Raw genomic sequence first — 27,375 nt, 5'->3', positions numbered from 1 at the left:
CCTTCTTCAACTCCCACTTTTAGGGTTTATTATAAAAGTATGGGGTAGAACACCCTTTATTTGTATAATGACATAGAGACATATATATTGAAGCTTCAGGCACTAAGCTGGACAGATTCTGAGCTATTCTTACCTGACTATGCTGGCCTGGCCTACTTCCCAGCCTAATTCCCAACCCTGTGGCCTGTTACCTGCCACTGTAGTCTCTTTCTGGCATTGCCTTCTTCATTTTATCCTGATTACCGAGTCCCTAGGCCCCACCTGAGATCCTTTCCCTCTCTCTGGGCACAGAAGTCACACATTTTTCTCTACTGCCCCACTATAGGGTGTTGTTCCCTTGATTTGTTCCTAATAAGAATATGGTGGAGAACAATGTTTTACAAAATACTGACTCAGGAGATACTTCATGATAATGACAATACCAAAGTCTGAACCATAGCTCTGTAACTAGATCTCTGGGTACATAAATCAGGATTGACTACACTGTGCATGAAAACATCCCCTGCTAGTTTACTGATACGACTTATAGTGGGTATGGCTTAGTATTAGCAATCCCTAGATCCATGAGAACTCAGCAGACATGGATACTAGCAATGGGCTGACATGCAGTGTCCCTCTCACCATTCCCAAAGTTTTCTGGGAACTGGAAGGGGAGCCAAGTTGTTGGTTTGTTTTAGTTTTTAGTGACGGTCTTGCTTGTCTTCTCTCTTCTGTATATATGGCCACAAGTCTTTCTGTTTCCCTTTATAGATACGGGACCCACAAACATGGACTTTTTAAGAAACAGGGAATTCCTGGACCCAAACCTCTGCCTTTTTTAGGCACTATGCTGAATTACTACAAGGTGAGTGTTGATTTAGCTTTCTATATGGCTTCTGCTTGTGGCCAATAATGTCTTAGTTCTATTAAATAATGTTCCTTATGAGGAAACCTTAAGATGTCAGGCCCTCACACTGTGGGTTCTCTTGATTCTTGAGAATGTTTCTGAGTATCCTGGGAATATATTGCCAACTTAAAACTTTATAGTGTGTTTGTGTGTGTATATATTTTATAGAGTGTATCCAGGCATTTGCATGTGTCTGAGTGCCCATATGTGTGTGCAGGAACATATTTATGTATATGTGTGTGTATGAGGAGGTCAGAGGTTGAAACTGGGTGTCTTTCTGATTGCTCTTCACATTGTCCTTTGAGGCAGAGTCTCTCACTTTGACTTGGCTCTCTCTGACTTGACTAGTTTAGGTAGCCAGCTTTCTCTCAGGGTCCCTTGTCTCTGACTCTTGCAAGCTGGTTCTATTACCTCCTTCCAGGCATTTACACAGATCCTGGAGGTCAAATTCTGCTTTCCACAGGGTGCTTTTTCCACTGAAGCATCTCCATAGCTCCCATTACCACCCCCCCCCATTTATTTATTTTTAGATGAGGGTGTGTATATGCCACAGCAGGTATGTGGAGGTCAGGGGACAGTTTGTGGGAGTCAATTTTCTCCTCCAACCATCTTATTACTAGGGATTGAGCTCAGGTTATCAGGCTTTGTGGCAAGTTCCCTTTCATTTGGAGCCATGTCACCAGCCCTAGTGTCAGTTTATTGAAATTCACCTTAAGTAAAATGCCCAGATCTCTCTGTCATTCAGTCTTGATACTGAGGGTGTGATACTCTAATCTTGTGAGCAGTAAAGGAAGAGTTTGTTTCTTGCTCAGTGTGGAGTCCAGGAAGGCACTGCTGTAGTTATTTGGAAAAAATCTTGAAGGGGTTCCCAACTTCTAGGACACCAATCTACATTTACTAGATTAAAATTCTCTTTTATATGAGGTGTTATGAGTGACATATTTGTTCTGTTTTTCTGAATATTTCTAAACATCAGCTTGTCACAGACCCCTATCCCCAATATTTGGGAGGCTTTTCATATACTTGAACTCTCTGCTTAATTTTTGAACCCATGAAGATTTTCTCTGGCAGTATACCCAGCATGTGCTATTCATCTTTGGGTTTTTCAGAACTAAAGCATTTACTTTCTCTCCTCCTTTAGGTACTGGGGTCCTGGTTAGTGATTGATTCATTTAGAAAGATTTTATGTGTATACAGTTATATGTGTGTGTGTGTGCATGTGAGTGCAGTAGATATGGAGGATAGAAGAGGGCTCTTGATTCCCTGGAGCTATAGTTAGATATGGATGTGAGATGTGGGAAGTGGGTTTTGGGAATTGAACTTGGGTCCTCTGCAAGATCAACCAGTGTTCTTAACTACTGATCCACATAACCAGGTCTAGTGACATATTTTAGGTTCTTTTTTTTTAATGTATCTACAGCTGCCTCTTTTCCTTTAAAGGCAGTAAACTAATGCATGAGTCTGAGTAGCAAGTGAAAATGAGACAGAATGATGATTGTCAATCACCTAAGATACTTATCTACATGATGCAATTTTTATTTTTTTAAAGGTTTGTTAAAAGTGAAGCCATTAGGGAGTGGAGGATTTACCAAAATTATTAGAAAATTATGTAATAAGAATTTAATGTGCCATGTAGGCTCTAAATCTAGGTCGAGCATTTGTGACTAACTTGCTGGGCTATCTTGCCCATGGTCAGTTCCCCTACAGACATTTGCAACCTCACACCCAGAAGGTGAGTGGCAAAGCATGTGTTGCTGTCTGATCAGGATTTTCTTCCTACAGGCTTTGTGCTTACCTTGCACAATCTTTAAAACAATTGTGCTAATTATCATCATAATCATTATCACTATTATTATCAGTTTATGTGTGTTGTCTGTGTATGCGTCTATGTCTGTGAGTCGGCATGTAGAGGCCACAGGATGTCATATGTCCTGCTCTTTCATTCTACTCTTCCCCACTGACCCATCCTGCTCTTGACTTGTCAATCATTTCTGAATAAGAACTTTTCTGCGACAGAGACAATAAACCCAACTTTATGGGATCTGAGGGTTTTCATGCTCTGGCTACAGAAGGGTTAGTACATACGGGACAATAGTGGATTTCATGCTATTTCTCTTTCCAGGGTTTATGGAAATTCGACATGGAGTGCTATAAAAAGTATGGAAAAACATGGGGGTGAGTATTCTGGAAAGTTCCATTGAGTTGACAGCTTTTAGGAGGAGGTACTCTGCATGTGTAAGGATGATGCCACCCTCAATTGTAGCCATGTGTAAAGGTGACACATGTCATTAAGTGACAGGGTTAAAAAGCCATATTGACATGAGAACATTGCACACAGTGGCTTTTTGACAGGCTTTGATGTTCCATGGACTTGAGGGTTTTTTTATTAGTTTATTTATTTAATCACTTTACAACCCGGTCCCTGCCCCCCCCCATTTCCCTCACACAGTCCCTCTCTCCTTCCTTCTCCCCCATCTCCAGTCCTCTGAGAGTGTTTGGCACCTAAGTATCTCCGCAGACCTTGTGTTTATCCAGTGTCCTCTTGTCATTTGTTTTCTCCTCTGAAACTTCCTTTTTCTGACATGAGATGGATTGCTTCAGGTCCCTCTGGTTTGCTCTGGCAAATGTCTTGTTCCATCTCCTTGCCACACTGTCTCATTTCCATATAGAAAGTGACATTCCTTCACTTCATTGTTGACTTTACTGTTCCATTTGACAGTAGGGTGGGGGATGATGACCTAGCTAAGAGCTTGGTAAATAATTCATGGTTAGCATTAAAAAATTTCTCTGTGCATATAGAGACTTTGTTGTTGTTTATATTTTGTTTTACATCAACATTATTTTTTTTTACTGGAATGGGGACTTGTATGCTGGTACAAATATGCAGGTCAGAGGATAACTTGTGGAAGTTAGTTCTCTACTTCCAGGGTACTGAACTCAGTTCATAAGACTTGGTTCAGGTGCCTTCATCTGTTCCACCATCTCCTCAGCTCCTGCCAAGTTTTTTTGGTAAAAGTGTATATCAGATGACAGCTTGTAGCAGTCATCTCTCTCTTTCTACCACATAGATACCAGGGACTGAGCCAACATCATCAGGTGCCATTTTGGGCCATTTTGTTTTCCTCTACAGGAACTAGCTGTGTGCAAATCCTCAGGCAAGGTCAGGACCTTAAAACTTCTGCTGGAATGTTGACAGTCATGCAGAGGGCATGTGGAGGCTCTCCCAGCTGCAGTGATTCAGGAATACTTAAGACAGCCTATCAAGCCCCCCCCCTCTGTTTCCTGGCTCTCTTGCTCTTCCTGTCTTGTCTTCTAGACTACCTGAACCTTGGAGAAGAAGATATTGGTGCCCCAGTTAAATTATATGTTTTCATATCAGCGTATCAAAACCAGGGTATGCACTTTAGGCAGACAATCTAAGACTGAGCTGCATCCCAACACCAGATGTTGACATATTCTAGTATTTTTTAGATGATTTCCTTTTTTCTTTTCCAAGTCACAGTTCCTCTTTGTGTAGCCCTGGTTGTCCTGGACTGCTTTGTAAAGCAGACTGGCCTTGAACTAAGAGATCTGCTTGCTTCTGACTCTGGTGTACTGCAGAGGTATTGGATATCTGTAGAGCTGGCATTACAGGTGATTGTGAGCTACCCAATGTGGGTGTTAGGAACCAAACTTAGGTTCTCTGCAAGACCAGTATGTGCTCTAAACTGTGGAGCCATCTCTCCAGGCTCTTGTAATATTTCAAATATGCAAATTCATAGAAATGGTATAGGCAATTCTTACATACACACAACTAGACTCAGCAAATTTCCACTTGTTATTTCTAAGTGCAGTGCCTTACAGAGCTGGTTTGTCTTGAAGTGGCTCATTGTGTCTTGAATGACATTACCTATCATTTTCCAAAGACTCCATTTTGTACATGGTCAGAATTCCTAAGCTGAACTGGGAACTCCTGTGACCATGTATTGTATAAGCAGAATGAGGGTCCTGAAGCATTAGGATCAAAGTCTGGCTGTGGCTCTCAAATCAGAACCTGGTTCATCAGCTGTCTTCCCCAAACAGGTTGTTTGATGGTCAAACGCCTCTCCTAGCCATCACGGACACAGAGACGATTAAGAATGTGCTAGTGAAGGAATGTTTTTCTGTCTTCACAAACCGGCGGGTAGGTCACATTGGTTTTTTTTATTCATTAACTTATATATTCATTTTACATCCTGTTTGCAACACACTTTCCACTTCTCCTCCCAGTCCCACCATCACTGATCCCTCCTCCCATAGCCCCACCCCTTCTCCCCAGAAAAGGGGAAGTCCCCCTTGTGTACCACCTTGCCCAAGGACATCCACCAGCATCAGGACTAAGTGCATCCTCTCCCACTGAGGCCCAACCAGGCAGTCCAGCTAGGGGGAGGAGATCTACTGTCAGGCAACTGATTCAGAGACAGTCCCAGCTCCAATTTTTAGGAGACTCACAGAAATACCAAGCTGCACATCTGACACTAATGTGTAGGGAGCCTAAGTCCAGCCACTATAAGTAATTTGGTTGTTGATTCAGTCTCTGTGAGTCCCCATGGTCCCAGGTTATGACTCTGTATGTCTTCTTTGGGGTCTCTGAGCCTTCTACAATCCTATCCCTGACTCATCCCCATGACTCCCCAAGTTGTAGATGATGTTTGTATCAGGCTCTCTGCCTTAGTCAGGGTTTCTATTCCTGCACATACATCATGACCAAAATGTAAGTTCAGAATGAAAGGGATTATTAAGCTTAAACTTTCCACATTGCTGTTCGTCACCAAAGAAAGTCAGGACTGGAACTCAAGCAGGTCAGGAAGCAGGAGCTGATGCACAGGCCATAGAGGGATGTTCTTTACTGGCTTGCTTCCCATGGCTTGCTCAGCTTGCTTTCTTATAGAACCCAAGACTACCAGCCCAGAGATGGTACCACCAACAAGGGCCCCTTCCCCTTGATCACTAATTAAGAAAAGCCTTACAGCTGGATCTCATGGAGGCACCTCCNCAGCTGAAGCTCCTTTCACTGTGATAACTCCAGCTTGTGTGAAGTTGACACAAAACCACTCAGTACAGTATCTGCATCTGTTTTCATCTGTTGCTGGATGAAGCTTCTCAAGAGTCAGTTATACTGGGTCTCTTCTAAAAGCAGAGTATCATTTCTAATATCACTTACACACTGATAAAACACACACACAAACAGAGAGATATATACAACACACACACAGACACATGCATAGAGACAGACATAATGACATAACACAGGAAGGCAGACACACACAGATACACTATACAGATAGACACATAGAGACAGACAGACATACAGAAACACACACACAAACACACACACACAAATACACACACACACACAAATACACACACACACACACACACACACACACACACACACACCAGCTAATTTCAATATGCCTTGGCTAGCTTAATGGTTTGGTACTTCTAATCTTTCCTGAGGCTAGCAAACATTCCATTCTGGTATTGCAGAGTTAACATTCTTTAAAATCAGTATTTCAACTCTGCTACTGCAGACCCAATTGGGAATGTGGTCACTAGAGCCACTTATCTGAATTCTTACATGGCTGGCCTGTCCTATGCCCCGCTCAAGGTGATTTAGCTTCTTCCTCTCTTTCCCAAGCCCAGGAATCCTAAAAGTCCTGCCTCTATCTGTTCTGTCCATACATTGGCTGTTGGCATCTTTATTTACCAATTGGAGGCAACCGGGGGTAGGGTCCCTCAGTGTCTTATGTACAGGTACTCCTGTTAGCATTTTGGGCAATGAAAATTAGCGTTATAACACAAGAAACATTAGGCTGAACCCATACAATAGTGAAGTAATCCTTTAAAAAATCCAAATACTAAATACTTTGTGTCCGAGGCTTAGGGAGATGGCTTGATCATTGGGTAAAGGACCTGAGTTTGGATCCTCAGCATCCACCAAAAGCTGGGCAGAGTAGCATTCATGTGTGACTCTAGAGATGTATGTTGAAAGAGATAGATCTCAGGGAATTGTATGCTAGTGACTCTAGCCAAATAAGAGCCTTCTATATTCACAGAGAGACCTTGCCCAAAAAATTCCATAGAGAGTTGTAGGGGAAGACGCCTGACCTCTGGTCTCCACATGAGCACACATGGGAATTTGTACCTGTAGGGTTATGGGAGGTCCTGCTTCTGATCTGATGTAGGGCATGGTCACTTGGGGAGTCCGGATGTGCAATGTTGACCAGGCTTACCCCATGCTGTGGCCAGGTGGGTGCTGAGTTGTAGAGCAGCCCTGGAACACCATTCCAGGGGTGGGAAAGCACAGTCTGTGGTGGGGGACACCCAGAACTGGCTCGGGGGTCCTCAAGCTTGCAAGGAAGCTGGGGCTGTCTGGGTCTCAGGCTCTTGGTATTCAGGCACCACTGGAAACTGTGGAAGAGCTGAGAATGGAGTGGGGGCCCCACAGGCTGGATGGAGCCTGGGGCCAGGTATTGGGAACGGAAAACGGGGGTCCCTGGGGAAGAGGGGGAAGGGAAACTCACACCCGACCAGAATTTTACCTATTCTCTGGTCTGTCAGGTGTTGGACGGCTGCATGTACCTTCCACTCATCCCTAGGTGGGCATATAAGCCTCTGACCCACTCTTCAGGGGGTGTTGGCAAGGGGAAGCCCTAACTGGGAGTCCCAAAGCTACTTTGCTAAAGCCACTGGGGTTAGAGGGATGGGGGAAGTGGTTCCCAAAAATGACGAGAGTGAATGCAGAGGATCTTGGCTGGAGCACAGGAAGGACTTCTAATGGGAAATTAGAAACGACTCATTAGGAGAAAGCCTGTCCCATCCTCCAAGTGCAGTAGGCCTTGAAGAGCAGAGACATTCTATGGTTTAAGAGCCTTGTTGTAGAAAGGTAGGGAGAAAGAGAGAAGGGAGAGAGAGGGAGAGAGAGGGGGGCTAGAGAGAAAGAGAAAGAGAGAGGAGAGGAGAAGAGAGGAGAGAGGAGAGGAGAGAAGACAAAGAAGGAGGAGAGGGGGTGAGAGTGAGGAGTAAGAGGGAGACAAGTAAGAGAGTGAGAAGTAAGAGCATAAGATAGCGAGGTGGGGGCCTAACTGTTGCTAGGTAACTGGGGATGAGTTTAGCCAGAAGGTCAGAAGCTTGGGCCATTGCCTATGTGACTTCTAGCCATGCTTCTCTTGTGGGGGCTGTGGGGGTGGTAACTTATGCAGGGGCCAGATTTCCAGGAGCATAAGGGAATGCCTACCATGTTGAGAAGGTGAATTATCACCCTTTGGGGTTCAGACCTCAGCTCAAGTGGAGACCAGTCTGTCTTTGCATAGCCCAATTCCCCACAGCCAGGGGATAAAGGAGGGAGCTCTGGCTGGTCCAGCAGGGAAAGTCTTTGGCTTGATGGCTAGCTGCATTCTTGAGCTTAGGCTTGGTGGCACCCATATGTGAGAGCACAGAGAGACTTTCTACAGGAGACTAGATGGTGGCTCTATAGGCAAAGGCCTTCTGCATGGCTCCCCATGGCAGATTCAGATAAAGAAAGGCAGTCCAAAGTTTTAAGACATTTATTATCAAGGCAGAAAGTGGATTGTGAAACCATACCCCACTTCTCAGGTGTGCCTAAGGTTAAATATCTTTTGCAGAGAGGAGAGTCTGGTAAAGAATGCTTATTAGCTAAGCCCTCCAGGCCTTTAGATACCTCACTAAAATAAAGATCTCTCTTGACCCCAGTGTGACCACAGGTAGTGTCCTCTACATATGGAGAGGCTTGGGACATTGCCCTTATGTGACTGAGGCCACAAACCTATGTGAGCTACAACTAGTGACAGGGTCCTGATGCCCAGTAACCAGTGAAGCACGTACAGTCTTTTCATAGTTTCTGTTGCTTCAAGCATTAGTTCAACCAGGGACCAAGCTACATTTCATGGTTCTACATGCACCAGTATTCATGTGTACACCGCACACACACACACACACACACACACACAGAGAGAGAGAGAGAGAGAGAGAGAGAGAGAGAGAGAGAGNAGAGAGAGAGAGAGAGAGAGAGAGAGAGAGAGAGAGAGAGAGAGGGAGAGAGAGAGAGAGAGAGAGACTGAAGACATCCTCTTCACATTGTTCATGTTATAAATACAGAGCTGGAAAACTTGTCTGATACAAAATTAACTTTCTAACTTTCTCCAAGCCAAACTCCAACCACACAGTTCTAGATATCGACTAAGCCTTGTTTTCACCTTGTCCCCAACCCCTGGACCTAGTTTTTCAACCACAGAGAAATTTCTTTTTAAAAGAATCCTGGAACATAAAGGGTTGAAACCACAATAGGAAGATGAGTACACAGCTCATTTCTCATAGGCTGTGAGGCATTCTGAGGGTTTTTTTTTCTTTTTTGACTCTAGGATTTTGGCCCAGTGGGGATAATGGGTAAAGCTATATCAATATCTAAGGATGAGGAATGGAAGAGATATAGAGCTTTGCTGTCCCCCACATTCACCAGTGGAAAACTCAAGGAGGTGAGTGAAATTCTTTTAACTGCAGCCTGAGTTACTGGAGTCTCCATCCTAACTGTGGATGCTTCTCTGTTTTGTGTAGATGTTCCCTGTCATTGAACAGTATGGAGACATTTTGGTAAAGTACTTGAGGCAAGAGGCAAAGAAAGGCAAGCCTATTACTATGAAAGAGTGAGTACTGGTCCATCACTGTGGTTCTGGGAGAGGAGGGGTAACTGGGATGCAGATCACATAGTCCAGCTGCTTGTCCTTGCCCCTTTAGACACTAGATGAAATTATACAAAGTTTAAAGGGAAGAAATGTGACAGTAAGAAGTTTGCAGTGATAGAGGGTAGAACAGCTGGGATGGGCTTGGTCCATACTGAGGTGGCTTTGCCTGTCTCCTGAGAGTTCTTTTCCAGTCTGTGGCACATGTTAAATTCCTATGCCTCTCTCTCCTTAGTGTGTTAGGAGCTTACAGTATGGATGTGATCACCAGCACATCATTTGGAGTGAGCGTGGATTCCCTCAACAACCCAGAGGATCCCTTTGTGGAGAAAGCCAAAAAACTTTTAAGATTTGATTTTTTTGATCCTTTGCTCTTCTCAGTAGGTGAGTGGACAGTTCTGAATTTCGATCATTGCTGTTCTATGTTGCCTTGTTTGTTTTTCTGCATTTCTCTTCCTCAATTTCCCCAAATAATCAGCTGTAGTGATGTGTAGTTCACCTGTCATATAATTCATCGCCTAAAGGCACAGTTCAGTATTTTGAGAACATGTAGCCAGATTACCTCTGTTTTCTAACTTCTTTTTTTCTTTAAGACAGGGTCTTAACATGTAACTCTAGCTGGCCTGGATAAAACTGTGTATACCAGGTTGGTCTTGAACTTACAGAGATTCCTGTACCACTGCCTCTTGAGGGCTGCAATTACAGTGTGCAGCCATGAGTCCCGGGTTTATTTTAGAATTATTTCATTTTTATAAATAGTAATTAGTATAAATACAAATTGGACACTCTGTATTCCAGAATTCTCCATGGTTTCAATATCATACATTCATACATCTGTCTTGATTACACCCACTGCTAACTCTTACTTTTCACATTGCTTATACACCCAATACATCTTTCTCCCAATTTCCTGTCCTTTTCTCTGCTTTAGTAGCTAGTCAAATCCATTTGGTTCTGCATGCTAGGATTCTGTCCAGTATTATTGGCTTTGTCTACTGCAGGCAGTCAGTTCAAGATAGGGCCATGTCATGTCCACAATATGGCATTTCACAGTCCTCATTCCTGCCTCTGAATTTAGTTCCACATCCCATTTCATGATCTTCCATGAGCCTTGGTCTATGGGGTGCTGATATAGATACTCCATTTAGGGCTCAGCACACAACAGCTCCTTATTCTCTGTCTCCGATCTCTTTGGGATCAGCATTTACTGAAGGCACCCTGACCCATAACCATGGTCAATCAAATAGGACTTTGTTCATGCCATGTTGTAACTTTAAAGCAATATTGACCTAAGCAACCACCAGTTCACTTGCTCTGTATCTGTGTATTCTGGGCATTTCACATCAATGGGATCATAGACTATCTTGTCTCTGTGACATGCCTCTTTTTTTAGCACAATATCAAATGGATCAAGTGTCACCATGTGCTGTGTCCATGAGTAATTTATTCTCCCTATCTGTTGATGGACATGGAAGTTAGTCTCACATGTTTGCAATGAATTTCTCTGCCATGAGCCTTCATAAACCAGATTAAGTTTAAATATTTAGTTTTATGTTTTGGGGGTTATATTTAGAATCAGCATTGCTGAGTCAATAAGTAACTGAATTTTTAATGTAGTAAGCAACTGAACATACATTGTCTATAGTAGCTCTGGCTACTGTACACATAACTATCTGCCATAAACGCAGGTATTAGATGTTTTAATATATGATTTTAGATCTTCTTCCTTTCTGTCTCTGTCTCTCTGTCTCTCTCTGTCTCTCTGTCTCTCAATTTTTAGATCAGAGTTTTTTCTGTCTATCTTTGGGTATCCCAGAATTCACTCTATAGAATAGGCTGGTCTTGTACTCACCAATCTCAACCTGCCCCCGCCTTTTGGGATTAAGGCAAGCACCACCACTGCCTGGCTAGGCCTTCTCATACATAGCTTAATTGCTTTATCATTTTTATAAGATTTATTTATTTTTTTCTATGTATGGGTGTACTACCTGCATGCATGCAGTGCCTAAAGAGTCCATAATGGAATCTTGAATCCACTTGTGTTTGATTTACAGATGGTTGAAAGCAGCCATGTGGATGCTGGGAATAAAACCTGGCTCTTCTGGGAGTGCCAATTGTTGGGGGTTTTTGTATATATATTCTGGGTACAATTAACCATGGTGTGTTATTTGGGGTTTTAATACTTTCGCTATCAACTATATTTCCATACACAGCTCATGTGTCCCTATGCCTACATTTCATCCTTGTCATCTAGTATCCTCTGTTTCTTCTTTTAAGCATTGTATGATAAATATATTTAGACCTTTATACATATTTATTCATAGAGGCTAGAATTTGGAAGTATGGAAAAGTATGTGATCTTTAATTCTTCCTGCTTTTTTGTTACCTGTCTTTGAGCTTGGGTTATTCTTTTTTCTTTTTCTCAGACAGGGTTCTCTTTGTAGCCTTGACTGTTCATATGTGTGTACATGCACATGCACATGCACATGACTTGGTGACTGTGTGTCATGTGGAGATAAGAGGACAGCTAACAACAGTTGGTTCTTTCCTTCTACCGAGTGGGATCCATGGATCAAACTCGGGTTTTAGGCTTGCCTGGAGAAACTTGGCGCTATTGATCCATCTTAGTGGCTCCTGAATTTTCTTTCTGAATTCAAATGTACTCCAGGAGCGGAGTTAAATTTAAGAGTCAGGATGCTGCTTTGGCTACTACACAGCACAGAAGGAGAAGTATGGTGCTGACCCACTGTGAGCAAGTTCATAGAAAGAATGACTTCTGTTTGAGATACTGGTGATTTATTCTAGAGATTGCTTTATGATTTCTTTAAATAAAATTTCCATTTCAATTAAAACTTATCTTTTTTCTTTTCTAGCACTTTTTCCATTCCTGACACCAGTATATGAGATGTTAAATATCTGCATGTTCCCAAAGGATTCAATAGAATTTTTCAAAAAATTTGTTGTCAGAATGAAGGAAAGCCGCCTGGATTCTAAGCAGAAGGTAAAAGGTGGTGGTTTCATGAGAGGTTCAAAATTTGATAACATGTTGGGCTGTGAACTTGTAAGCTGTGTGCTAGTAGCAGATAGAAAAGGCTATATTTAGATAGAGAAAATATATTAATGTTTTCTCGTGGAGAAGAAGTTGGAGTTTTAAGAAGTTGATTGAGAATAATCTAGAAATTAATCCTTAGCAATAGGGATGAAAGCTAGAACATCCTGCATTAGGACTGAAAAAAATGGCATGGCACTAGAACTGAACAAGGTCAAGACTTTCAGAACTCTAGTGAGGATGGGAGAGGATCTCTGTATGCAGTGCCCTTTGCTGAGGAACAATTGGCAGTTCATAGCTGTGGATGGAGGGTGTGAACATAGGTAGGTTTCCCATGAGGCAATGGATGGCCTCACAGCCGTGCACATATGCACAACACTAGTTGGACATAGTGGGTGACTAAGAAGAGGGCATGGAATGTGGAGGAAGAAATGTTACAGACAGTATAGAAGGAATTGTTTGGAGGAAACCCTGTGGTGGAGATGACCATATCAGATTGTGTATGAGTATGAAACTCCAATAACAAATAAAAATGATCAAAAGGGGAAAATATTATTTTCATCTCTTTCAAAAACATTTTTAGAAAATAAAAGTGCTTGTTTAAAATTTTATCTATTGTAATTTATTGTAAAAGTGGATGATGTGGAAGCTAGATTCTTCCTAATTAGTCCACTCTTGCTTTTGTTCCTTAATGACTCTAGCAACCATAGCCACAGTTGTGAGTTTAAGGGAACCACCTTCTCAGAGGGAGAGAATTAAGGTTCTGCACTTGTGATTCACCTCTGGCCTTTGAATTTACCATTGACCTTCCATTTTTGTCACCTCTCTTTCTGTTTCTAGCACCGATTGGATTTTCTTCAGCTGATGATGAATGCTCACAATAATTCCAAAGACTATCATAAAGGTAAGCAAGCCCTTCCTGGTCTATGTACAAGGAAACTCTTGGGGAGCAGGTGGGTTGCTCAGAAAATATGCGAGGAGGATTTTCTAGATAGAGGGAAACCACTGTTGAGTTGCTGAAAGACAGACACATCTATTATCAACATGGAATATTCTGGATTCACATGGGCAAAAGTTTACTCCTAACAGGAAGGGTGGCCATGATGGACCTTTCCAGTGGTCTGTCTGTTACCTGGGTGAGAACATGTGATGATTGTGTCTTTCCCAGCACGAAATCTCAGAGCTCAGCCTAGACATCTGTGTCTAAACATCCAATCAGGGGCATGGACCCAAGTGGTGTTGAAGTTCTCTGGGACTCCCTGTTGAACAAGTGTTCTCTAGCCTAATACATGGTAAAGATAGACTTCATTGTGTGATGTGTAAATAGCTTCTGGAGAACGCCTCTTTGTACAAATGCATTTGTCCTTTTCATTCTTTTATGTATTTAAAATCACTCATAGCTGGCCAGTGATGGAGCCTGCCTTTAATCCTTGTACTTGGGAGGCAGATTCAGGTGGATCTCTGTGAGTTCAAGGCCATCCTGGTCCACATCAGATTCCAGGACAGGCAGGGCTACACAGACAAACTCTATCTCAAAAACACATAAAACTCTCACAGATTTTTATCTTCTTTGTATAGTACATGTATGTGCCGGAGTATGTTCATACGTGCACACTTTTAGGTGTATGTACACAGAACAGATGAAGGAGCCCAGTGTCTTATTCAATCCCTCTCTGCTTCATTTCCTTAAGACAGGGTTTTTTTTTTTTTTTTTTGGTCCGAACAATCCACAGTGTTGTGGTTACAACTATGTGCTGCCCCACCTGGCTTTTTATATGGGGTCTGAGGACTCACACTTAGGTTTACCCATTGAGTAATCTCTCTAGCCTCCCATATGTAGTTATTTTTTAAATTTATAATCATTATTATTATCATGGCTGATGGCATTCCAGTTCCAGATTTTAATCTATAGGTGTGCATCAGTAACTAATGGAAAGTGAGTCTTTCATTCTTACCTATCTGATTATTTCCCATACACTCACTTGCTTATATGTAGTTATGACCTTTTGTGTCCCCATGTTTAACATTTAAAGTGGCAGGTACTTTCTGTTTGAAGTCCTTTCCTTTCTGCCCACTTGAAACCCTTTCATGTGATCAGCTAACTTCAAGTTCTTTTACACCTCCTCCTCCTTTTGCTACAGGCTCCTATGTAGCCCAGGCTGACCCACATTCACAATGTGCCTGAGAATGAACTTTAACTCCTGAGACTACAGACATGTACTACCGTGCAGCACAGTTTTAGCAGAACCATTGAATCTGGAATGAATCTGGAGTGATGGCCCCTCAGCTTTGAAGTAGACTTCTGTCAGTGATTGTTATCTGAGATTTTATAGTGTTCTTTGGAAATATTTCCGGAGCCTTTGCATACCTTAGTCTATAAGCATGCCTGGAAATCCAGGAAATTTCCCATGACTGAAACCTGCTTAGGTGATGGGTCTTTCAAGACAATCCCTCTATCAGTTAAGAGATTTTGGTGTACGGAAATTGACTTGCTAAAGGTGGCTTTTGTGTAACAATAAAATGAGCTTCTAGGAAGCAGTCAGTGACCAGTCCTTGAGGGGCTAATCCCCCTTCTGCTATGAAGCAGAAATTTTCCATCACTGGCTGTCTTCTTTCCAGTCAATCTTCCAGGGTAAACAAGAATATAGAAATTACCACATTTGATTCACAAAGTGCTGGGGACTGAACTCAAGGCTTCATGAACACTAGGGAAATACCGCCATCTACTGACTACATATCAGTCCTTCTGTTTAGATTTTGTTTGCTAAAGTACATATTCACTTTTAAAATAGACATCAATTGTGGATTTATAATCCAGTTTCAGTTTAGTACCAAGCACTTACACTAATTGGGAGGAAAAAATTTGCAAACAATAGAATTAAAGCACTCATAGTAGAAGATGTACTACTGCCTGTAACTCTACGTTTGTGGACTCCAATGCTATCTACTGGCCTCCCTGGACAAACACACATAAATAAATAAAATTTAAAATGATCTCAACCCATACCAGGGACCTTCTATAATTGCTTCTCTAGGGGTTTCTGACTTCCATGGACACCCTCCCCACACATGTGGCGTCTTCCACACAGATACACACACAAAAAAAATACTCATAAATTAAAATAAAATTTACAAACATGAAAGTCCATGACTTGAAGCTGCCCACTGGGGATTGTGAGAATCAGCTGAAACACTAGGACAACCTGCCTGAAGCTGTCTTCTCTTTTTCTGGATGTGTCATTTTTCTGGCATGGTGATGATAGTCTCAGTGTGACTGAACAGCATTTCCATAGTCTGTCTAGGAAAATGGGGGCTCATTTGATTTTCTCTTCATCTCCTCTGTGATAGCACATCATGACATGACTTAACTGAAATGTGTTTTTACTTTCAGCCCTTTCTGACATAGAGATCACATCCCAGTCAATTATCTTTATTTTTGCTGGGTATGAAACCACCAGTAGCACACTTTCCTTCACCCTGTATTGTTTGGCCACTCACCCTGATATCCAGAAGAAACTGCAGGAAGAGATCGATGAGGCTCTGCCCAACAAGGTAAGATGATGGTGTAGAAGGGAAAAGGAGAAATCTGAACAAAGACACAGTTTGGTCACCTGCAATGGTGTGTGTGTGTGTGTGTTTGTGTGTGTGTGTGTGAAAGAGAGAGAGACAAAGAGACAGAGACAGAGAGAGACAGAGACAGAGAGAGAGAGACAGAGAGAGACAGAGAGACAGAGAGCAGAATAGAGAGAGTGTGTGTGAGAATCAGGGAGAGGGGGATAGAGAGAAAGTTTGTGTGTATATGTGTGTGTGAGAGAGTGTGTGTCCGTGTGTGAGACAGAGAGAGAAAGAGAGTCTCTCTGTGTGAGCGAGAGACAAACACTGTGTGAGTGAGGGGGAGTGTGTGTATATTGTGTGTGGGGGGGTGTATATGTATTTTTTTCTCTGTATGAATTTTGTGTGAGTGACTGAGTGAGTAACCATTCACATCACTGAGCCAACCTTCCGATTCTGTTGATTTTTTTCTTTACATATATGTATGTATGTATGTACATATATATGTACTTATATATGTGTATGAGTGTATATATGTATGGGGGCATGTGAGTGTATGTGTGCTGCAGCATGTGAGTGGAGGTCAAAGGATAACCTGAAGGAATTTGTTCTCTCTTTCTGCTGCATGAGTTTTAAGAGTCCAAATTAAGTCAGTAGGCTCAATGGCAGGCACCTTTGCTCTCTGATCTGTCTGAGCAACCCTTTAAAATTTGTAACAAGAGCACACCAGAACCATTTAGAAATTATCATGAACATGACACAGATGGAGAAATGGGCAATAAAGACTGTCATGGCAACAGAAGGTTGTTGTGACACAGAGCTGGGCCTGGTGTGTCTGTTTTTCTAGGACCACAAGAGTACCAAGCAAGCAACATGCACACAACCTGTGTGATGTTAAAGATGTGCACTTAACATATAACTCTCTAGATGGTTCCATGATACTGCTAGTTCTGCCATGTTGTCCCTGCTGTGTCCTGAGAGAGGCTAGCCTTGGCCTAGATTAATCCACTTGGGTTGACTCAACTCTGTGCCATGATTTCCCCTATCTATTTATGGTTATAGGAGAAGAAGCCAAGGTGTGAGCCTTGGTGTTTAAATCATGAGCCAAAACCCCTACCTCTCTATGTATATGTTTGTGTGCATATGTGTGTGTATAGGTCATAGACCTACGTTGTGTACATTTCTAAACCACTTTCCACCATGATTTATGATACAGGCTCTCTTACCAAACCTGGAGCTTTTCGATTGTGTTGGGTTGTCTAGTCAATGCAAACCAGGCATAACCTGTCTCAGTCTACCTACTGCTGGAATTAGAAATGGGTGCCACTGTGTCAGGCTTTATAATGATTTGTATCTGAACTCTCATCATTAGGTTTGCATAGTAGACTCTTCACTAATTGAGCATCTTCCAGGCCCCCAGTGACAGTTATTCCATTTGTAAGGAGCTTGAGAGATGGCACAATGGTTAAATACACTTGCTGCTCTACCATAGGATCCATTCATATTTGAGTCCCAGCATGAAAATGATGGCTTTCAACTACTCTAACTCTGGTTACAGGAAATCTGATGCCCTCTTTTTGCTTCTGTGGGCAATGTACTTGCATGGTGTACATAAACATATACAAGCAAAATATTTACATATATGAATTAAAAACAATCTTAGAAACCTTTTTAAATGAATTGTAAGTACTAAGTCCCTCGAGCTGCTGAACTTGACTTTGGGGATGGTGAGAACTCAACACTAGACACGGTTGAAAATTAAACTAAAATTTCACAACAAATCTTTTTTCTTTCTTCCCAGGCAACTCCCACCTATGATACTGTGATGGAGATGGAATACCTGGATATGGTGCTTAATGAAACCCTAAGATTATATCCCATTGCTAATAGACTTGAGAGAGTCTGTAAGAAAGATGTTGAACTCAATGGTGTGTTTATCCCCAAAGGGTCATTGGTGATGATACCATCTTATGCTCTTCACCGTGACCCACAGCACTGGCCAGAACCTGAAGAATTCCAACCTGAAAGGTACTAGAACCTCAGGATCAGGAACCCACTCTGTACTCTACAAGCCTGTGTATTCTATGATGTCTCTCATAGGAAGATAAACTAAGTATGATTTTACAAACATTTTCTTCGTGTGAGGAGAATGACAGAGAAAGAGAAGAAAAGAGAGGAGAGGGGAAGCAAGATTGGCAGAAAGTCTGACTAATTACACACAGAATCTTTACCTCCTTTTTCAAGTAGTTAATGATCGACTTAATTGTGAGGCAGAAACCCATTTTTCCTCCAGTTAAAATAATATGTATTTTCAGAGTTGGAATACAGCATCCAAATGGATTTTTAGTGTTTAAAGGTAAAGTTCATTTCTTGGTTCTTTTTATTTTTCAACTGTCTCATGAATGGATAATGAATTCTTGTCACTTTCACCTCACATTGCCCTGTCTCTTCTCCCTCCCACTCATGTGGAATCCCTGGCCGTCTTCAACCTGTCTTATTCCTGTATTTATATATATATATATATGGATTTTTGTGACTTGTGAGTTTACTTAAGGTTGTTTGCATAAGCATAGATATATAGGTTATATCTTGGAGAATGGTCAACTCACCAGTGGCTGCACCATTGAAGAAAAACTCCTCCATTGTTCACTAAGCATTTCTTGTCAACAGCTCCTTAGCGAGGTGGCATCTCATGAATTTTATTTCCCTCCCATAATGCAATTATGATGTGTCTAGTCTTGTGTAGGTGTTCACAAATGCTGTGAGTTCATGAGTTCAATGGGTGTGTTATATGCAGAAGATAGTACTTCCCAACATTCATTTTATGCCCTGTCTCTGACATTTCTTCTTCCCCTCCTTTTGTGATTTTTCCTGAGCCTGGGTGGAACTGAGCACTCCACCACCACTTTTCAGCACTATAACCAATCATGAGTTTCTGTGCTGTTTCTCACTGAAAACTGGAGCTTTTCTGACCAAAGCTGAGATCAGCACTAATTTTTGTGTGTATAGATAAATATTAAAAAGGCATTTTGTACCATGTTCACTTAGCAAAACATCACCACATTCTTATCTATGATTTCTGCAGCCATAGGATTCTTAACAAATTTTCAGTGCTAGGCATAAATTTCCCCAGAGAACTGGCTCTCTAAACAATCAGAAAATGGTTGGTTTCCCCTACCCCATAATACCACTATCACACTAGTGTGTACCCAAACAATGATGCAGTTTTTCAAACAGCATTTATGTTATCTCAACATATGGAGAAACTTATAAGGAAGAGGAATCGAGAGAAACTTTAGTGGAAAATTCTCAGAGCCAAATACCTGCAAGTAGAAATTCCATAAACCTTTCCCAAACTCCCTGTGTGTTACTGGATAGATGTCAAAAGGAAACTTCATATGTGCAACACGTATGCTTTTATCCTCTGTCAATAAGTCATGTATTGTGCCTCCAGGTTCAGCAAGGAGAACAAGGGTAGCATTGATCCTTATATATATCTGCCCTTTGGAAATGGACCCAGGAACTGCATTGGCATGAGGTTTGCTTTCATGAATATGAAACTTGCTCTCACTAAAGTTATGCAGAACTTCTCCTTCCACCCTTGTAAGGAAACACAGGTAAGGCAGAAAATGATCTCTATATAGTGTTTTATGGGAGGCTTTTTCCAACTGAAGGTTCTGTATATAAAAATAATAATGAATGTTTGAGGTTTAATTATTTGTTTTCTGAAAAAATGAGCTATTTTTCCTTGTGTTACCTAAGGAGCCTTTTATTCTCTGTCTGTATAGAATGAAACTTAGCATTATGAAGAGTCAGAGTAGGCTAGTGAGACAAGATTCCATGCATTCCATTTGAAATTCTAGTCATGTCCATTGGAGATTGGATATGTCATGTGCCTTTCAGAGATACAATGGTCATTTCTTCAATGTTGTTTGTTGCCCTCTTCTTCTAGAGCTCACAAAAGCCCTCTTCTCACATTCTTCTCAACTAGTATATGTACAATAGAGTTACAGAAGAGCTTAAAAACTCATAATGGGGTCTGGAGTGTTCTCATTTGGCAAAATGCCTACTGGTTGTGAATAAATCTTTGGTTCTTGTCCCCAGAAATACATGAACAATCTCTGGTGGTACATACCTGAAATACCTGCACTCAGGAGATAGAGGCTAGAGGATCATAATTTCAAGTAATTTTGGTCAGTTAGTGAGTTTGAAGCCAATATGGGCCACGTGTCTCAAAAAGAAACCAGAAACTCAAGATGACTGGTCATTTCTGAAGTCCTAAAACATCTCAATCACAGTGTGGCTTTAAAAGCTCATTTCTGATTTCCCATGTCGTGCCCAGCTGAGAATCATTAATTTAAATAATGACAAGTGTTTGTTTTCATGAGGTGGCTCAATAGTTAAGAGCACCTGCTGCTCTTGAGAAGGCCTTGGGTTCAGTTTCCAATACCCCCATGGTGGCACACAACCATGTTTAAGTCCAGTTCTAGTGACTCTGATGGCCCACTCTGGTTTCTTGAGAATTTCCACATGGTATATACACAAAGTGCAGGGAAAACATTTTTATACATAAGCTATATTCTTTTAAAAGTTGCTTATTATGATGAACTTCACATTTGTGGGACATCTTGTTGATTGTGGCTCATTTTTCAGGAACCCTGCTCTAAAATTAGGTAGTTGTCTATTTGCCCTTTTATTTTGCTCTCATACTTCAAGTTCTTCTTCACTGTCTAAATGAATCTTCCTCTTAGTTTTCTGTCCTTATTTACTCCATGTTCAAATTTTGGGTCCTGCATTTTGTTTCAATCACCTATATGTCATTAAAATCTCCAGTTTTTTTTAAATGTTTGTACTCTCTGTATTAAAGGATATCCTCTCTCTTTTGTATAACACCTCATAATTATTCCTTACACAAATTCTAAACAGTTCTTTGAGGATAGTTTTCACATTGAAAACCTGGTAAATGTTTCAAAGTATGGCTTACAGTTATAATTTTATTTAATAAAAACATTAATTTAAAAATTAGTATCATTTATGCAAATATTTAGATGTACATCTATTTTGTATGGCTCAATTCAAATCGTGTGTATAGTACTTATAATTATAAAAAAATAAAATAACACTTATAGTAAAAGCATTTACATTGCATTTTCCTCAATAACGTGTTCTTGTTTCATGTAACAAGCATGGCTAATATTACAGGACTTCTGTATTTAGAGTGTGTCTCCTCTTTATTGATTGGATTTTTTTCTGGACAAAGGGACAGAAGTGTTTATTCTTTGATCTGTTCCTAAAGGCAGTTGTAATGCTTTATTCTCTTACAACCTCACTTGTGGGGCAATGGTCTATGCACAGTCAGCCTGGTCTCCAGTTGAGTTGAGGTGTTGAACCCCAGTGAAACCTGGTGGTGGTAATCTCCAACTACATGGGACAGAAGGCATTCCCTCATGTCTCCTGAAACCCTGGATCCTTTCAAAATTACTGCCCCCACAGCCCCCACAGCCCCCACAGCCCCCACAGCCCCCACAGAAGAAGCTATGGCTTTCAGTCATGTAGACAATGTCCCAAGCTTCTGGCTAGCCTACTCCCCACAGTTACCTAGCAAAAGCAAGATAACAAGCCTACTATAAGAGGGGCTCTTTGGCCCCTCCTTGCTCTCTCTCTAAGCTCTCTTACTCTCTAAGCTTTTACCTTTCTCTCTCTAATCTCTCTCTCTCTCTCTCTCTCTCTCTCTCTCTCTCTCTCTCTCTCTCTGCCTCTTTCTTATTCTCTAGCTCTCTTTTCTCTCTTTCCCTTCCTCCCTCTCTCTCAGTGGTCATGGACTGTCTCTGCCTCTCTCTATAGTTTTAGAGCTGTATTTTAGAAAGGCAGGCAGAAAAAGGTAGAAAGAGAGAGAGACTGGCCATGGCCAAGAGGAGAGAAGGGGGAAAGAGAGAAAGTAAAAAAGGCTAGAGAGTAAGATAACTTAAAGTGGTAAAAGCTGAGAGAGAGAGAGAGAGAGAGAGAGAGAGAGAGAGAGAGAGAGAGAGAGACCAAACAGCCCCTCTTATAGTGGGCTTGTTATCTTCTATTGCTAGGTAACTCTGGGGAGGAGTCTAGCCAGAAGGCCAGAAACTTGAGACATTGTCTACTTGACTGAAAGCTACAGCTTCTGTTGTGGGAGCTGTGGGGGTGGTAATTTTGACAGGATCCAGGGGTGCAGGAGACATGAGGGAACACCTTCTGTCCCATGTAGGTGAAGATTACCACCACCGGGTCTCACTGGGTTTCAAGATCTCAACTTGACTTGAAACCAGGCTGTCTGTGCATAGCCCATTGCTCCACACTCACTTATTTTAGTACTTTATCAGTAAATCATTTACATTATGCATAGAGATTTAGACAGACTAAACAAGGTTCCTGTTTTCAGACCCCATGGCACACTTGGCAGAGGGCAGATGCTCTTTCAAGCTCCAGTCATCTGAAGATTGACACTTTTCTGTCTCCATGACAACATTACTCCCCTTCCTTTTCCTCTGACTAGAAGATTTGTGTATTGGCAACTTTCCCCATTCATTATTGAAGAGCATGATGCTAAAGTATTATTGAAAACCCTGTGGAGTCCGACATTCCCATTCACCACATCCTTGGAAGCCAAGAATAGAAGCTAGAAAAGCAGCATATGTTTCTTTCAGAAGACTTTCCTTAAACGGGCTGACTGTTGATGTGTATACATGATCTTGGAGCTGAGAATTGTTAATAGCATTGACAGGTATACTCACATGGTTATCCTGCAAGTTTAAAAACCAAAAATAACTTTTTATGACTTAAAAAATCAATATAACATAAAGACTAAGAATAAGGTCAAAAATGTGGAACTCATTTCTTTTACTCTAAATAAGCACACAGTATTAGTATAAACCAGCATGAGTTTGTTTCAGGTCCTGAAAACCGTAGTGTCTCAATCACCATTTTACATAATGTGTATTTGGATGCATACTCTCGCCATCCAAGTGAGACAGCTTGGAGAAAAAGGCAGGGAAAACATATGACTTTGAATGCAGCTCTTTTTTCCTTCACAGCATATTATGCCAAACACTCGTTTTGTTTTGTTTTGTTTTGTTTTGTTTTGTTTTACTTTTCTTTTGGTGATGTTGTTGATTCATTCACTGGATCTCAATATTTTTCTTCCCCTGTTGCAGATACCTCTGAAATTAAGCAGACAAGGACTTCTTCAACCAGAAAAGCCCATTGTTCTAAAGGTTGTGCCACGGGATGCAGTTATAACTGGAGCATGACTTTCCCTCAAGGGGTTCTGCTGAGTTCATCAGAAAGGCAGTGACTAAGAACATCAGACATTTTAGTTTCATCATGAGTAAAATCGAGATGAATAATGGGCTTAATAGATTGGTTTTGATGCATGGTTAAAGGTTCAGTACATCCACTGAGCTTTCTCAGTGTCTGTGCAAGTTACCATTTAATACACAAGACATGAATAAATCAGTGACAGCACAGGAAATTTGCCTTCACTGGTTCTCATGGGACCATCTCCATCCACATCTCGTAGTCTCTGCTAATTCCTTTTGAGATCTTTAGATAGTAAATTTGTAATTTGATCAAGAATTGTTGATGAAAATGTGAGCTATTGTAACAACTCTAGTTGTAGAATTGTTATCAGATGCTTTAGTTGCGATATTTTATAATAAATGCTGCACAGACAATGTAAATAAACACTTAGTTAAAAATCCTCATTTCAAGTGTTTTAATATTTGTTGAGGACTTCATAGAATACATTTTGATCACATGAATTCCTTTCCACCAACTCTTCCTAGATTCTATCTTACCTGCTTTCCCACGCACTTTACAATCTCTTACACTATTTGAGAACAAAGCACAGCAAAGCAAAGCAAAGCAAAGCAAAGCAAAGCAAACCAAACCAAACCAAACCAAAACAAAACAAAACAAAACAAAACAAAACACCAAACCAAAACAAAACAAATTTGTGAAGTCCAGTTTGTGTTGGAGAGCTATTCCTCGGTGTGAGGCCTACCCTAGAGTGAAGTTCCACCTAGTGGTACCCCATTGAAAATAAATGATCTTTCCTCTGTAAGAGCTCTCAGCTGACCATATCTCCTTTGGTAGAGGTGAGAACTTGAACTCCTCTCAGCTAGAATTTTCTTTGGTTTGAGCTTGTGCAGATTGTGTCAATTTTGTCATAGCCTCTATGAGTTCATACGTGTACCTGACATGTTGTACCTGGAAGTGCTGTTTTCTTAAAGTCATCCACTACCTCTGGCTCTTACACTCTTTCTTCTTTCCATTTTGTGTAAATCCCTGAGCTTTGAGGCAAGATGTACGATTTAATCATCCTACATAGTTAGAGTTGTGCATTCCAAAGTCTCTATATGTTGAAAAGTTGTATGTTTCCTTGCTTAGTACTGACTAGGGGGAGGCTAGGTACGGCAACATCAGGGGTGTCTGGTCTTCTCTGTCACTAGGAAGCAGGCAACCGGATGGAAGATGGTTTATATCTCCAATGGTCAGGTGTTGGATAGCAGGAATCAGTCCCCATGGAGAGCGTCTTTCCTAACAGACTTCTTCTGGGGAATAGCAGAATTTGTGATTTTCTTTTTCAATACTCTGATTCAGAAAGATGTGAAGAAGAGAAGAGGCTATGGGAGCTCCTCTGATTCCAGATAAAATGATGGAAGCGGGCCACCAGGAAACCCTCCAAGAAGAATGGATGGGATCAGTCACTTTCGTGGCCCCAGCCCTCCTCCAATGGCTGGTTGATGAGGAAGGTAAACGCCTGCTCTGAGAAGCAGACAACTAGACATACACACGTGTAGAAGGAAGCCATCAAGTGGTGAAGAGAGGCTCATGCAGGAGAAGATGGTGTATGTCCAAACAAGGATTGCTCTGTGTTCTAACTGACGAATGAGGTCATGCTGGGAATTCCCTCTGCAGGATCTGGCCTGACTGATATGCAGTTCTATACATGTACATGTTTGTCTCCTTATCTTTTTTTTTTTTTGTATAGTTTACTAAAGTATTAATATAGTTTTAAGAAGTAAATATTTCTAGGTTGCAAAACTTCATTGTTCATCTTTATATGATCATATCCAAAACCTTTGATCTGGAAGAAATAAAGGCCATATATTTAGTCCTGGAAAAAAATAAGTGGAAAGTGCCTGGGAAGAAAGATTAAAACATTTGTTCCGATATTTTCAGATTTGATTTCAACTGTGTCTATTGCTGATTTCTCAGCAGCTTCAAAATCAAGCTCAGCATCTCAAAGGCCTTTAGTTAGCAAATTTTAAAGGGTTTTTAGACTTTTGCTTTATTTTATGTGTATAGGTGATTTTTGTGTATGTGTGTATGTGTACCACATGAGTACACTGCCCACAGAAGCCAAAAGAGGGCATCATATCTCCTGTACCTAGAGTCAGAATAGTTGAGAACTGCACTTTGTTTGCTAGGACTCAAATATGAATGGATCCAGTGGAAGACTTACCCGTTGTGCCATTTCTCAAGCTCCTTACAAAGTGGAATAATTATCACCTGTGGCCTGGAAGATGCTCAATTAGTGAAGTTTCTATTATGCAAGTCTGAGGACATAAGTTCAGACACAAATCATTTATAAAGCCAGACAGAGTGTCACCCATCTATAATTCCAGCAGTACGTAGACTGAGACAGTGCATGCCTGGTGCTCATTAGCTAAACAGCCTAGCCAAATAGATCACCTCCAGTTTTAGTGAGATATCCCATCTAAAGTCATGGTGGAAAGTGATTTGGAAATGTCTACAATATAGGTCTATGACCTACACACACACACACACACACACACAAACACACACACCATCATGTAAATACAGATCTGTAATCTCAGTCTCCTCACAGCAAAATGGAAGGTAGCAACTGAAGATTCCCTAAATTCATGGGCTAGAGTGTTTGATGTATGCAGCAGTGGCAACAAAGAAACCCTGTGTAAAAGTAGGAAAAAAGGAAGGACCAACCCCAAAGTTGTCCTCTAACTTTCACACACATACACACACACACACTCATATACAATCTTGCACGCATATTCTCACATTCCCACTTACAAGCACCTTAACACAGACACTTACACACGCCACACTTTTTCAATTTCTCTCTCTCTCTCTCTCTCTCTCTCTGTCTGTCTGTCTCTGTCTGTCTCTGTCTCTCTGTCTCTGTCTCTGTGTGTGTGTGTGTGTGTGTGTGTGTGTGTGTGTGTGTCAAACACACACACAGATGTGGGGAGCGGGTGTGGTGGTAGTCTCAAGATGGTGTCCAGGACTGCAGCCAAGTCTTATGACTTGCACCTGACTTCCTTCTGCACCTGAAAATAAGCCACGACCATCATGAGAGCTGTGCAGGCACACCATGATGCAAGATCAGGCCATTAGACAAAGGCCAATGAACTGAGATTACTCAGACTGGGCTGGTGGGGCGTGGTTGAGGGGATATATAATTGATTGTGGTCGGACACAGAGAGAGAGATTCCTGCTTGCATGTTGAAATGTTCCTGAATAAACTGCTTTGAGAAGAATGCTGTGTCGACGCTCTTTTCTGCTGGTCAGAGACAGAAGCGACAAGTGGTGGCCCTTATGGGGACCCTTCTCTTCGTTCAGAACTCATCGCAGTAGGGGAGCTAGCTGGTAAGTTCCCAGGATCATCAACAGCTGCTGTGGGTCCCGGAGCTGTTGACCAGAGCAGTCCAAAATGAGCGGAGTCTGGACGGCATGGATGTTCCTGGTGTTGAGGATACTTCCCAGTGGTGATGACTGAAGATCCACATTGGGGAATCTTTTCTGTGTTCCCAAACCCATGCCATTGACGCATTCGGCACAAGTGTTCCCTCGATTTTTCACATCTAATGCTTCGCTGCAGTTACCCTTTTTTACCATGGGATGGGGAAATTGCGCCTGTTCAGGAACTGATGCAACTTTTGTTGAGGGATTGCTGTGCTTTCAAATGACTCAAAATATTTCTCAGAATAGTGGCTGCGTTCAAATGTATAATCAAACAGCAGCATGGCTTGATATGCCAATTAATAGTTCTACTAAAGCTAATGCCACATGGATTCAAGGGGTGTGGCCTGCCAGTATTTCCAAAGGCAATGATACCATACCTCCCCAACCTAGATGGGCTCCCTTTTGCAAGGGTA

General features: G+C 41.5%; 1 protein-coding gene and 1 pseudogene across 1 annotated transcript in view; both read left to right on the top strand.

The window, feature by feature from the left end:
* The window catches only part of LOC110288178 (cytochrome P450 3A11), a 25,473-nt gene extending 1,536 nt beyond the window's left edge, over positions 1-23,937 (top strand). Inside the window, exons 2-13 of the mRNA XM_021154601.2 lie at positions 751-844; positions 3,009-3,061; positions 4,949-5,048; positions 9,289-9,402; positions 9,482-9,570; positions 9,842-9,990; positions 12,480-12,607; positions 13,496-13,559; positions 16,047-16,207; positions 18,009-18,235; positions 19,662-19,824; positions 23,389-23,937. Of these exons, the coding sequence (XP_021010260.1) occupies positions 751-844; positions 3,009-3,061; positions 4,949-5,048; positions 9,289-9,402; positions 9,482-9,570; positions 9,842-9,990; positions 12,480-12,607; positions 13,496-13,559; positions 16,047-16,207; positions 18,009-18,235; positions 19,662-19,824; positions 23,389-23,484 (1,438 nt within the window). The 3' untranslated portion in view covers positions 23,485-23,937. The remainder of the gene's footprint in view (positions 1-750; positions 845-3,008; positions 3,062-4,948; positions 5,049-9,288; positions 9,403-9,481; positions 9,571-9,841; positions 9,991-12,479; positions 12,608-13,495; positions 13,560-16,046; positions 16,208-18,008; positions 18,236-19,661; positions 19,825-23,388) is intronic.
* Positions 23,938-24,264: 327 nt separating this feature from the next.
* LOC110288177 lies at positions 24,265-25,429 on the top strand (annotated as a pseudogene).
* Positions 25,430-27,375: the final 1,946 nt, after the last annotated feature.

The sequence above is a fragment of the Mus caroli genome, unplaced genomic scaffold, assembly GCF_900094665.2.
Source record: "Mus caroli unplaced genomic scaffold, CAROLI_EIJ_v1.1 scaffold_5559_1, whole genome shotgun sequence".
NCBI classification, from domain to species: Eukaryota; Metazoa; Chordata; class Mammalia; order Rodentia; family Muridae; genus Mus; species Mus caroli.
The sequence above is the reverse complement of the archived record's forward strand: the minus strand, read 5'-3'. Positions and strand labels throughout refer to the sequence as shown.